At 43.0% G+C, this 13,577-nt stretch overlaps 1 protein-coding gene across 1 annotated transcript in view; it reads left to right on the top strand.

Moving 5' to 3' along the window:
- CHCHD3 (coiled-coil-helix-coiled-coil-helix domain containing 3) overlaps positions 1-13,156 on the top strand; it is a 342,480-nt gene extending 329,324 nt beyond the window's left edge. Inside the window, exon 8 of the mRNA XM_082256434.1 lies at positions 12,984-13,156. Within this exon, the coding sequence (XP_082112560.1) occupies positions 12,984-13,007 (24 nt within the window). The 3' untranslated portion in view covers positions 13,008-13,156. The remainder of the gene's footprint in view (positions 1-12,983) is intronic.
- The last annotated feature ends 421 nt before the right edge of the window (positions 13,157-13,577 follow it).

Raw genomic sequence — 13,577 nt, 5'->3', positions numbered from 1 at the left:
CAATCACAGAAGCATCTGCATTATGCAAACTCATTTTCAAAGTACAAAGGCTTCTGTGAATGGGGAGGGGTGGGCATAGTGGCTTTCTATGCCTTTCTCATCTTTCACAGCCCTAAATGTCTCCAGTGTATCTCCTGCAGAGCCAAAAAGCTGTCAGATATAAATATTAGAGATAATTTCAGGAGATGTCATGCACTTCCTTGAACTTAACTCATAGTATACCTTCACTTTATACAAAGTGACTGAATTTCTGGAATTCAGATTGAATTATAGGGGCACAGTTGTGCAGATACTACAAGTAATAATTCTACACATATAGAAGGACGTTTTGCACAGAAAAATATGTCATAGGCTTAGGCATACTAAAGTCTACACAAGGAAGACCTTGTTTACCTGTACGGCGATGCACAGGTGTTATGTTCCATTGATGTCAGTTGGGACATAACGTCTGCATAGATAAAACTGCTGCTTTCAATTTGATATCTGTTGAGAGGTGGAAAAGAGCCGCCAAATATAAATAGGTAAACATTATAATATTGTTACTCATTGGGTCAAAAAGTAAGACAGTACTCCCTATATACATGGTTTATGCTTGTATGTATTGATAAATCTGTAGTATATACTACATTCTTATTCTACACAGACATTTTAAAGGGCACAGGTGCAGAGGGGGACTTGCATGCTTACTGTTTTTCCCTAACTGTTTTGTCTCACTATTCGGCCTAATAGGTAACACACAATGTTTACCTATTCAAACTTGGCAGCTCTTTTCCACCTCCCAATTGGACATTCATTTCTGGCTAGTGATGTAGTGCTTCTAAGTCTCTCAGCTGCACACTTCCAACTGCCATCTTCTTCTGACAACACAAGATGTTCATTTGCCCCATCAATTTTGCCCAAATCTAAAAGGAAACAGCCATTGGAAATCGGTCTTGGGTATCTCAATTTCTTCGTACAGGCACCCTTCATTCGTGTCTTTTCTGTGAGTACCCCCCAGGGGAAGTTTGTCACTTCACAATGGGGAGTTGCAGGCACTTGGGAGTGGGAACAGATTGGGCAGACAGAGGGGAGTCTGCCGCAGGCCCAGAGGAAACCTCAAGTTTCTCTCCATCTGCTAGTGATTTCCTCACCCCAGAACAAGGTGTTACACTGACACTGCTCCAACCCTTTGACTCCAGCTCCCTATACAGACACACTACATGTAACTAAGGCAGAATACACAGTCATTATGCCTGATCTATTCCAGAAGCTATTGCCCTATCCCGAATCAGAGGGAGATATCAACCGCAAGCACTCTTCTGCCTCGCCTTCCCCTGAAAATAATTCTGCCCAAACAATAAAATTGCCTGACACACTCGCCACAGCACAAACCCCAGAGATGCGGACTTTACACCAAAAACATGTACCTGTGTGATTAGTCACTATGTGTCCCAAAGTGCAAATTTATATAAATACTACCATAAATCTACACAATCCTGGAATACCACATCATAAATCAGAGTGCATCAACCTGAGAACTGATGAATAATTAAAAATGTAAATTTCCAAATGTTAACTTAAGTCCATATTTATCAAAGTTCATATGCAGTATATTAAAATGTCCCATGCTGAAATGAAAGTGCATTAGTAACATTGCACCAGGATTAAAAGGACTCATGCCTTCAGTAATTCCACCAATCTTGCACCATAGACTGCATTTCCAATGGTTGCAACCCAGCCACATGAACAACTCACCATAAAGATTATCCTCATCAGCATTATAAAATATACAGGGTCCACTACACTCCAACCTTTACTGCTAATTCGTCCTCCTCATCTGTGTCACAATTATCATAGAGAAACCCAGAAAGGAACGAAAGCTTCTATTATGTAAAAACCTTTATTGATTTAGAACATAAAAAGAGCTGCACTTAAGATTCACAGTGTCACCCCCACACTGTATTACTGTAACGCTAAGCTGGCTCCAGTTGCCAACCACAGGCTACAAGCTTGGCTAGTGGTGTACATGATGACATCACATCCAAACAACCCCACGTGTACGTGTTTCACCTCTCTGATACCTTCAAGAAGCAGATTAAAGATTTTAGAGATCCGTGTTTTCATACACTTTTCAGGATACCACCTTTTTACATTGAGAGTCTGGTGGCACAGATTTTTTTGGAGAACACTATTAATGGAATTCAGCAAATTTGTTGACTGCTACGAGGTAATGTATTTATTTCAATTTGATGTCATTCTGTACCAGGCCATTCTAACTTAGCATGGTCTTTAAGGTGTATATAAATGAGCAATACTGGTAAACTATAGATAGTTGTCTTCTATTCCTCTCTTTTATGAAATTATTGGACTCTGAACCCTAAGCCTAGGCTGTATAAAGGCTTAGATTAACCCTTGCACACTGCCTCATTTATCTGTCAGGGCCTGTATGGTTAGAAGAGCCTTTTTTGCCTGTACAATAGGGCTTTATGCCATGAGGTGGTAGTGCTTGATTTACGCTTGGAGATGGGGGTGGCCCTGTGTACATGCACAGCCTAACATCCAGGGTTCTCCTTTAGTGCAAAGGAACAGATTTAAAGAGGAAGTAAACCCTCCTCGGGAAGTTGTACCTATAGGTAAGCCTATGATAAGGCTTACCTATAGGTACTGTAAATATCTCCTAAACATGTACCGTTTAGGAGATATTTACCTCCGATGCATCCAGTGACGTCACCGGCGCATGCGCTATGAAGGAACGGCCGCTCGTGCCGTTCCTTCAGAGCCCCGTGCCGTGACTGTCGGCTCCCGTGCGCGTGCGCGGGAGTGACGTCACCGCGGCTCCGGCCAATCAGATGGCCGGATGCCGCGATCCCGGAAGACGGGCGACTAGACATGTCGCCCGTCATAGAGGTGAGCGGACGGCACGGCGGGGGCTCGTTCTAAGGTAAGTATTTCATAATGAGCTAGTATGCGATGCATACTAGCTCATTATGTATTTCTCTTTCAGGTTGTAGAAAAAAAAAAAATTTTTTTACCGAGTTTACAACCTCTTTAACAAAAGAAAAAAACAGATACCTATAATGTTGATATAGCACTGTCTGCCTGCCTGCTTGTTTTTCACTGTATAACTATTTGTACACTAGATGCAGTTGATGAAAACCAAGCTTTTTAAACTGATGTTTTATGAGCCACATGTGGCCCTCTTCATTTTTCTCTGTGACCTTGGTTAAAACAGCTCTTTCTCCAGCAGTTCTCCTGGTAATAAGTTACATTATCTGCTGCTCAATACTTATGGAGATGTTTTATGGCCCCTTTTCTCTCAAATAAATATTGTAAGTTGCATGCATATATATATATATATATATATATATATATATATATATATATATATATATATATATATACACAGTGCCTTGCGAAAGTATTCGGCCCCCTTGAACTTTGCAACCTTTTTCCACATTTCAGGCTTCAAACATAAAGATATAAAACTGTAATTTTATGTTAAGAATCAACAACAAGTGGGACACAATCATGAAGTGGAACGAAATTTATTGGATATTTCAAACTTTTTTTACAAATAAAAAACTGAAAAATTGGGCGTGCAAAATTATTCAGCCCCCTTAAGTTAATACAGCTTGGTTTCAAAGGCAACCTTAATGACATATTGTAGTTCCATAGTAATAAAGTATACTGCATCCTGATCGGAGGCGTTTCACAAGCTATGCGCTCGCTTCTTCAGAGATAAATGTATTCAGAATATGTCTATAAGGGAACAAATGTTGGAGTAAAACATTTTGATAATTGGATAAAAAATACCTAAAAAAGGTTCAATAGAATGGTAAAGACTCAAAGGAGTGTTAAATACTCACAGGTTGGTGAAACTAGGATGGGGAAATGCACTTCTGTGTGGCAGTAGTAGCATATGTCTGACCCAGGAGCTGAAGGGTCCCAACTGGATGCAAGCCGACAAAGGGGGGGGGGGGGGGCGGCCCATGGCAAGTGGGTGACAAGTGGTGAAATAGAGAGATACACCTTCAAGAGTCTGCCATAAATGAGAATAATGTGGTAAAAGTATAAAATAATTAATCATGTAGAAATACCAGAGTAGTATAAAGGTATAGGCAGAACTGGTGTAAAGGTAATAGAGGGTGACAAAAACCAAGGTGAGTATTTAACACTCCTTTGAGTCTTTACCATTCTATTGAACCTTTTTTATGTATTTTTTATCCAATTATCAACATTTTTTACTCCAACATTTGTTCCCTTATAGGCATATTCTGAATACATTTATCTCTGAAGAAGTGAGCGCATAGCTCGTGAAACGCCTCAGATCAGGATGCAGTATACTTTATTACTATGGAACTACAATATGTCATTAAGGTTGCCTTTGAAACCAAGCTGTATTACAAAATCTATACCTATATGTGATATATCATTATTTACGCTGTATATTGTTTACACTTTAGCCAGGGGGCTATTTCAATATGCAAACCAGTGTATGATACCATTCATCACTTGTATAATATTTTTATATATCACAATAAAAGTCTACTTTATTACCTATCTACCTCAGCATTTTATTTCCAGCCACTAGCACCTACCTCATTTAAAGTTCCGCGGGTCAATCTCCTTTGTCTGTACAAATATTGGGATGGAGGTTTGCTATGGAAGTCACTAGACCATTTCTCTCTTTTTTTCAAACCAATTAGAGCCTCAGGCTCTTATCATGTGGCTTGGAAGAAAAAAAAATTAGTCTGGGGCCCCTGCACCCTTAATGGACCGGCCGCTTCCTTGTAAGACCCCTTTCACATGGAACGGACTCTGTCAACCAGATCCGCCTGCTCAGTGGGCGGTCCGGAAGTAGTTAACAAACTCTGAAAGCTGTAAGGGAAAAATTACCTTAATACAGGTTAGCTTTTATATTTAGTAGGAATTTTGTAAAATGTGCTCTTTTTTTATCTGCTAATAATGATTTTAGTGTATTTTTAGCGAAAATATTGTTTTGATAAACATTTGCGCAAATATAATTTTGCCCTAAAAATCAGTAGTACGTTATTTGTATTCTTCTTTCGTGATTTCAGAAAAAAATATGGTTTGGTTTAGCAAACTCTGAAACCTGTAAGGGAAAAATAAATCAATGGAAAATTGCAAAAATGGCCTGGCCAGCTAAGTGTAAAAGTGGAGCACAGAGCCTGGCAGCGAAAGAGTTAAGTCCACTGTTTCATCGAACTTTGACAATTCTGATGTGAACCAATATAATGGCATGCTTTTAGTAGTTAGGGGCTTGTGACATTAAGTGCCGGTTAACTCTAAAGCGATGTCAGACATTGCATGTGATTTGCAGCACACTGCTCTGCAAATCGCATACGATGTCTGTGCAATGCAAACTCAGCCATACAGATTGGCTGAATTCACATCGCATTCGGACCAAAGTCATGCAGGACCCTTATTTTGGTCCGCACCAGAATCGTATCACATGGGTTTTCACACCTATGCGTTCCGATTCCTGTCCGAATTGACAGTTCGCCCTGCAATATGCGGTGGATTTGCAGGGTTCCCGCATCGCACCAATGTGAACCGGCACTAAGGGTACACAAGTTTTCCTAATGACAAGTTTTTATTTTTGAGCTGGTAACATTTAACAAATATACTGTTAGGCTAGGCTCACATCTATACAGGTCCTGCATGTTGCATTTGCACAGGCATAGCAGCGTATTCATTTGAATAGGTTGCTGTACATGCGGGAAACGCATAGAAAATTACCTTGTTTTTTAAAAATGTGGCCGCGTGGAACTGCATGGTGCTGCGACAACATATGGTTTCAAACCCCCGAAAAAAGTAGCCACGTTTTCCGATGCATGGGGGTGCCATTAAGAGCCAATGGCACTCCCGCAAGTCTGAAAAAGAGCAGCATGTTTTGCCTGCAGGTCGGGGAAACGTGCAGTTAGCATATTGCCAATATGTTCAGTTTTCAGGGCAGTATAGTTCTTGCAGGGCCATAGAGAATGCATAGCAGTGGATTGTGCTGAGCCAGTTGTCTACACTTTTTATTAGCTGGGAAATTGTAGCAAGTTGCAGTATGTGAGTTTATGATCCCATGAGTTAAAACCATAAATGTAAAGGTTTGTTGTAGAACTAATACCATATAAACATTGGTTCAAAAAGGGGGTACTAAATTCCACAGCATCTTATGTAAAGGCTTTTTGGTTACTTTTGGCTTGTTTTGCTTAGCTGAATAACCTTGTCCAAAACACTTCCAGCGTAATGTAGAACAGGGAAAAAGTTAATGGCAAACTCTAACTTTGAGCTTTACTCTTCTGCTAAATTTAAAAAAATCCTTTTTTCTCTAGCGCTCATTGACAGACGTAGTCCTCGGTGATACACCACCTTCGGGTTATGTTGCCTCCACAGGAGCAGGACTAGACAGGAAATTAAAAAGCTCTGGCCACACCCTAGGGGCAGTCCCAGAGGGTATATCCTCTCTCTCTCTGCCTCAGCAAATCAGTTATTTTCTGTCTAGTTAGGAGTAAGGACCTAGATACCTTGCTGGGATCTTAGGTCCTGGCAAGAATTTTTTCTTAAAGGATTTTTTAGACAGCTTTTTTTCTCCAGTGTTCCTGTGAGATCTTCAAGCAAGAAAGCTGAACTGGGCGACGGGCTGGATGTTGAGATCCGGTGGTCACCCCAGTTCAGCCTACGAGCGCGTGCAGGCCATAGCTCCGCGCTGGGTCGGCCGCGACAAAGTCCCATTAAAGGACTGTCCACGCGAGTTAAACGTCTCGCTGAAACGCCAAAGACCATGAGTCACGGCGTCCGTATCGGTCGACAGCCCTCCCGCCCCGGTGGAGAGGGGTACTGTCAGGAGTTGGTGCCCGCCTGGTTCCGGTATGGTGAGTAGTATGTTCCCCCTTTTCCCCTGACGGGTCTTGTGGTGAACGCGGGCCCCTCTCTGTATGGTAAGATAGAGTCCCCCTCTATCCTATAACATGACACAGATCCTCCTACTTTGAGTGTGATTTTATGTGCAAAAAGCCAGGAGGCTTGGTTTGGGAGCTAACAATCTAATTGTATACATGTTAAAAAGATGTAATCTGTGGCATTCGGGGAATCTTACGGTGTTAAGAATAAGCTACCTACCAGTCAGAAGCCACGGACATGTAGACTGCCTTCCTAATCAGATCTCCAGCTATTTGCAGGCCTCCCGAATGGCCATGCGGTCCGCCAGGGCCGGTACCGCCAACCACGCCATATCCCCATGCAGAGAGAGTGTTGTGTGCCCTGCAGCACACCGCTATTCAGTACAGGCCGCCGCCATTTTTTTTGCTGGATCGCACGAGCCGCCATTTTGGCGTAGCCTCGTGTCTCCAGCATGGGGGCGGCCATGTTTGAGGTGATCCAAACACCTCGTGGAGCTTGGGGGAGGCGCCGGAAGGCGTGCAGAGGGGCGGAGCCGCCTCCTTTCTTCCTGGGCAGCCAGCCAAAAGACTTCCTGTTTGTCAAGACAGCGCTGTAACCTGTTGCAGTTAAACTCTGAGCATCAAGTGGTGAGCCTGGGGGTCTATCTCTCTCTCTCTCTTGATCGATAGGGATCCCTAGCAGGTAACACTAAGGGGCTTTTGTGGCGCTGGGGGTCTGAAAAAAAAAAAAAACAAGTTTTTTATTTTTGAATTATATTATCCAGGAAGTGACTGGAATTTATCATGGACCCTGCCACACATATTCCCCCACCTGTTTCCCTCGAGGGGGCCACGGGACCCGCCGGTGCACAGAGTATAGAGTCATTTACAGCAATTTTGGAGTCTATGGTGGCTCGGGTGGAGGCGGCCTGTCAGGGACGGGGGTCAAGGAAGCGACCCCCGCCTACCCCTATACTATCTGACACCTCTGACTCTGATTCAGAGATGGTCACTGCAGTTGCAGGTTCCTCTGCAAGGGCTGTTATCCCAGGTAAAGCCCCCTCAGACAGTGAGGAGGACGCTTCTTCTCCTGCTATAATTCAGGAAGAAGCATTGGTGGACGCACTAGTTGTGGCAGTCCAGGAAACCTTAAAACTTGAGGCTTTACCGGCAGAGGCAACTGAAACAGAGATTCCTTTTGGTACTTATAAGCCCATCAAAACGGTGAAGGTTTTTCCTGTACCTAAATGTTTCGGTAATCAGATTAAAGGAGAATGGGAGCATTCTAAACGTACCTTTACTATTTCCAAGCGTATTGCTAGACGCTATCCGTTTGAGAAATCCATCATTAAGAAATGGACGGTACCACCAGTGGTGGATCCACCTATTTCCAGGCTGAATAAAGCCACGGTTATTCCAGTGGAGGACACTTCGTCCTTTAAGGATCCGGTGGATCGAAAGATGGAAGCAGAGTCCCGCACCATCTTCTCTCTGATAGGGTCAGCATTTAGACCAGTAATTGTTATTGGTCTAGTTTCCCAGACACTTACGGAATGGGCGAAAATGGTACGCCAAGATCTTAGGGGAAAAGATATTCCCCAGGAGACATCTGATTTGATGGAACAGATTATACAAGGGCTACAGTTTATCTGTGACGCAGCCTTGGACACTACTCCCTTATTAGGGCATGCATCTAAGTCAGCGGTGATCCTCAGACGTGTGCTGTGGTTAAAATGCTGGTCAGCTGACCTAGGTTCCAAAAAGACCTTGACAAATCTCCCCTTTCAGGGGAATCGTCTATTTGGGGCCAACCTAGATGAAATCATTAAGGATGCCACTGGGGGCAAGAGCACTTTTTTGCCACAGGCTGCTAAAGCTAAGGGACCTCGCAACAAGCGAGGACCTTTCTTTACCGCCCATAAAGGGCGCCCGGCTGGTACTAGCGGGAAAGGCAAGACTCCTCCAGGAGGGTTCAAGAAGGGCTGGTCGGACAAGCAAAGGACCAACCCAGCCAAACCCGAAGCAAAGGAGTACACAGCCTGAAGGTGCGCCCCCACCCGGTTTCAGGGTGGGGGGACGTTTTCACCGGTATTCAGGACATTAGATCGAGCATCAACCACTACTACCGGTGCGATTCTTCCCTTCCAACATTTAAGTACTACAGGAAGCGGTAGTTACCGTTCCCTGAATAGATCTTTTCCTTTACCTTTTCCTAAGATTAGTCCCGATACCTCACAGGAATCGGATCTGGTTGACCAGATAGGCCAAGTAGCCTCTAGTCGGGTGACTTCGGTCCCTGAGGTTCAACTAGAAAAGATCACCTTTCCTGATAACTATCAGGTATCTGATAAATGTGTGGGAACAGAAAACAACCAGACTTTCTCGGATGGTCGGGGCCAGATACCTCTAGGGACGCCTGGTTCAGATTCTATCAGCGCCAGTGGTCCTAGAAATTCTAGGCTGGCCTCCTCAAGCCGGCCTGGCCGACTTGGACATGTTAGTCGTAGACGTTCCGTGGGAACTTCGTCTCAGGGAGTGTCTGTGGTCTCAAGGACCAATTTACCATCATGCTTTACAGTCGCTGGGTTTAATGGCCTGGCCATTGAGACCCAAGTACTGAAGGACAGAGGTTTGTCTACTTCAGTCATTCCTACCCTTATTAAAGCAAGGAAAGCGACTTCCAGCAAAGTCTATTATCACACATGGAAGACTTATATTGCGTGGTGCGAATCTTTAGGATTTCCTCCACGTACCTATTCGGTGACTCGAATATTGGCCTTTTTGCAACAAGGGGTTGAGCAGAAGCTAGCCTTGAGCACCATCAAGGGTCAAGTTTCAGCATTAGCAATCTTCTTTCAGAAGCCTTTAGCTACCAAATCCTTGGTGCGGAATTTCATCCAGGGGGTGCGGCACCTGGCTCCTCCAGTCCGCGCGCCCTTACCGCCCTGGGATCTTAATTTGGTTTTGTCGGTTCTACAGAAACCTCCCTTTGAAAACATCAGGGAGATTCCCTTGCTTACGTTATCCCAGAAGGTGGCCTTCTTGGTGGCTATTACTTCTGCTCGCAGGGTGTCAGAACTGGCTGCATTATCATGCCAGTCCCCATACCTAGTGATTCATAGGGATAAGGTAGTACTTCATCCTAAGCCATCTTTTCTTCCTAAGGTGGTTTCAGATTTTCATCTGAATGAAGATATTGTACTACCTTCCTTGTGTCCTCAGCCCAAGCATCATCGGGAACATGCGTTGCATTCCTTAGATGTGGTTCGGGCAATCAGGGTATACCTGAAAGCTACGGAATCTTTCCGTAAGACGGATTCACTTTTTGTGATCACGGATGGCCCCAGAAAGGGTTTGCCTGCATCTGCCGCGACCATTGCCAAATGGATTAGACAAACGGTGGTACAGGCTTATTCTATTAAGGGTCAGAGTCCTCCGTTCCCTGTTAGGGCGCACTCCACTCGAGCGCTCAGTACTTCCTGGGCCTTTCGCCATCAGGCGTCAGTGGTCCAGGTATGTAAGGCGGCCACCTGGTCGTCGGTACATACCTTTACAAAATTCTATAAAATTGATGTGACGGCATCGGCGGATGCCTCATTTGGCCGCAAGGTTTTGCAGGCCGCAATTTGAGGAGACCGGTGGTCTACCTCGAGGGTTTTTTTCTGTTTGGAAAAAAAAAAAAAAAAAAAAATTTCTCTTTTTTTGTTGAGTCTCATCATTAAGGATGAGCATTGTAAACTTCTAGTTGGCACCGGTTGGGCCTTCTAGATTGGGATTTGATTTCTTTTTCCCACCCCTCAGTTGTGATACTGCTCTGGGACGTCCCGAAGGTGGTGTATCACCGAGGACTACGTCTGTCAATGAGCGCTAGAGAAAAATGGATTTTTGTAAAATCTTACCGTAAAATCCTTTTCTCTTAGCTCATTGACAGACGTAGTCCCCGCCCCTCTGTTTTTTGAGTTGGGTTAAAATCTCTAAAGACTGCTTTTTCACATAACTGATTTGCTGAGGCAGAGAGAGAGAGGATATACCCTCTGGGACTGCCCCTAGGGTGTGGCCAGAGCTTTTTAATTTCTTGTCTAGTCTTGCTCCTGTGGAGGCAACATAACCCGAAGGTGGTGTATCACCGAGGACTACGTCTGTCAATGAGCTAAGAGAAAAGGATTTTACGGTAAGATTTTACAAAAATCCATTTATTGTGATAGGCTTGTAAATTGTACCTTGGAGTAAATATCTAAGGCTACATTAGTTATGTAGGAATTGTTTATTTTTGCCTCCTCCCTGGAAATGTTTCCAGGTCTGCATCTATATTAACCATTTGCCGACCGCCCGATAGCAGTTTCACTGCTACAGGGTGGCCGCTGTGTGTGTGTGTGTATATATATATATATATATATATACGTGATCCAGCACTTCCGGGTAGGGGGGTGGGAATTCTGGCTGGCTCCCACTGTGATCATTCGGTACAGAGGCAGAACGTCTGCCTATGTAAACAAGGCATATTACTGTTCTGTCAGGAAGGGAAACATGGATTCTGTGTCTCTGCAAAACAGGGACATAGATTTGTGTCTTCCCCTAGTAAAAGTACCTCCCGAACTGTAATAAAACACAGGCTAGGCACACAGTTAACCCTTTGATCTCCCCTGATCCCTTTTCAGCCAGTGTCATTAGTACAGTGACTGCATATTTTTAGCACTGATCACTGTATTAGCGTGACTGGTTCCCAAAAAAAGTGTCAGTGTCCGATTTTTTTCCCCACAATATTGCAGTCCCGCTATAAATTGCTGAAAGCTGCCATTACTAGTAATAAATAAATACAAATTCTACAAATATATCCCATAGTTTGTAGACATAACTTTTGCGCAAACCAATCAATAAACGCTACTTGGGATTTTTTTTTACCAAAAATAATTAGCAGAATACATATTGACTTAAGTTGATGAATTAATTTGATTTTTTACATTTTTTTATCGGATGTGTTAATTAGGAGAAAGTTAAAAATTATTTATTTTTATTTTTTTTTTTTTTCAAAAAGTGGTGGTTTTTTTGTTTATAGCACAAGAAATAAAAGACGCAAATACCACCAAAAGAAAGCTCCATTTGTGGAAAAAAAGGACATCAATTTTTATTTGGGTACAGTGTCGCGCAACTGCGCAATTGTCAGTTAAAGTAACATAGTGCTGTATCGCAAAAAATGGCCTGGTCATGAAGGGGGGTAAACCTTACGGAGCACTGCAGCTGGCCAAAAATTACATTGGTATTATATTGTAAAAGCAAAGTTGACATCACTGTGCTGTACCTAGCATGTACAAATAACAAAACTGTGGGCAGGGTCCAGAGACTCCACCCACAATAGGCTGCCTGCAGAACGTTTTTGAAGGCGATGCTAGACGTGGAAGCTCCTGTATAGGCAAAGTGCAGAAGTTGTTTCATGCTGGATCAATGAACAGATCTTGAAGAAATCTACAAATATCACCAGGATCCATGGAGGAATACACGTCTCTTGGTTGAACAAAATGTTTATTTAGCCTGTAATTCAGCTTTGGATAAAAGGGAATATATACTAAAAAAAAAAATACTTTGGAGCATACATTGTTTTTGTTTTTTCAGCTAATATTGAAACTTTTAAGAGCCGGTTCACACTGGGGCGACTTTGTCAGGCGACTTGGCCGCCTGACAAGTCGCCGTGGGTCGCCTGCCATAGATTAGCACAGGACCCGTTCTAATAGGAGCGACACAAGTCACTCCGACTTAGAAAAAGGGTCCTGTACTACTTTGGGGCAACCTGGAGCGACCTGCATTGACTTCAATGATATGAAGTCCGTGCATGTCGCTCCGAGGTCGCGGTGCGCGCTGTGCACCGCGACTTCACAGGTCGCCCCGGCAAGTCGGGTCGCCTGTATGTGAACCGGCTCTTACTGTGAACCATCCTCATTATTTTGCTAATCTCTAAATAGGTGTAACTTGGCTTTACCTGTTAATCATCAAAAAATAAACTTTGAACGCTGATGAAAATCTTTATCGGCAAAGCCACAAAGTCAGAATGAATTTGTTACATTGGAATGAATAAATGATTTCTGTATTAAATTATATTTTTCCTTTTTAATTCAGAGCATGCTTGGAAGAGGCGGTTAGGATCCCTGTGTCCTTTGTCCACTCACGGTGCAGTTACAGGCAGAAGAGCATCTGAACTACTTTTAACATGAGGCAACAAAGATGATCACAGATGAAGACGCAAATGACAATAAAAACAATAATGAATTCAAGACTCCACTTGATTCTTATTGGAACGCACTCCCATCCTTACAAGAAAGTCCTAAAATTTCCAAACTGATGTTCTGTACATGCTTTTATTATACACAGATATTCATGTTTTCTGTAAACCCCTTACCCTATAGGCTCCCCACTATTCTACACACTAGAACATTTTCGCTTTTACATAATGAAAATCTGTTAATTTGCCTCTGTTGATGATGTCTCTTATTTTGATTTTTGCAGCCACTCTGTTATATCATATTGTACTGGACAGTTTGATATCAGTACCTAAGTTCTGAACTCTATTTTATGCCTGAGTTCCTAATAAATATATATTTTCTGATTGACATTCTGTTTTCAGTGGTTTCTTATGTTAATTCCCTTGTTTCTAGCAAAAAAAAAAAAATATTGGGTAAATGCTTTCTCTGTCAAAGTGTATGTTTAGCAAAC

Source organism: Pelophylax lessonae (genome assembly GCF_965119305.1).
Source record: "Pelophylax lessonae genome assembly, chromosome: 4".
Classification (NCBI taxonomy): domain Eukaryota; kingdom Metazoa; phylum Chordata; class Amphibia; order Anura; family Ranidae; genus Pelophylax; species Pelophylax lessonae.
The sequence above is the reverse complement of the archived record's forward strand: the minus strand, read 5'-3'. Positions and strand labels throughout refer to the sequence as shown.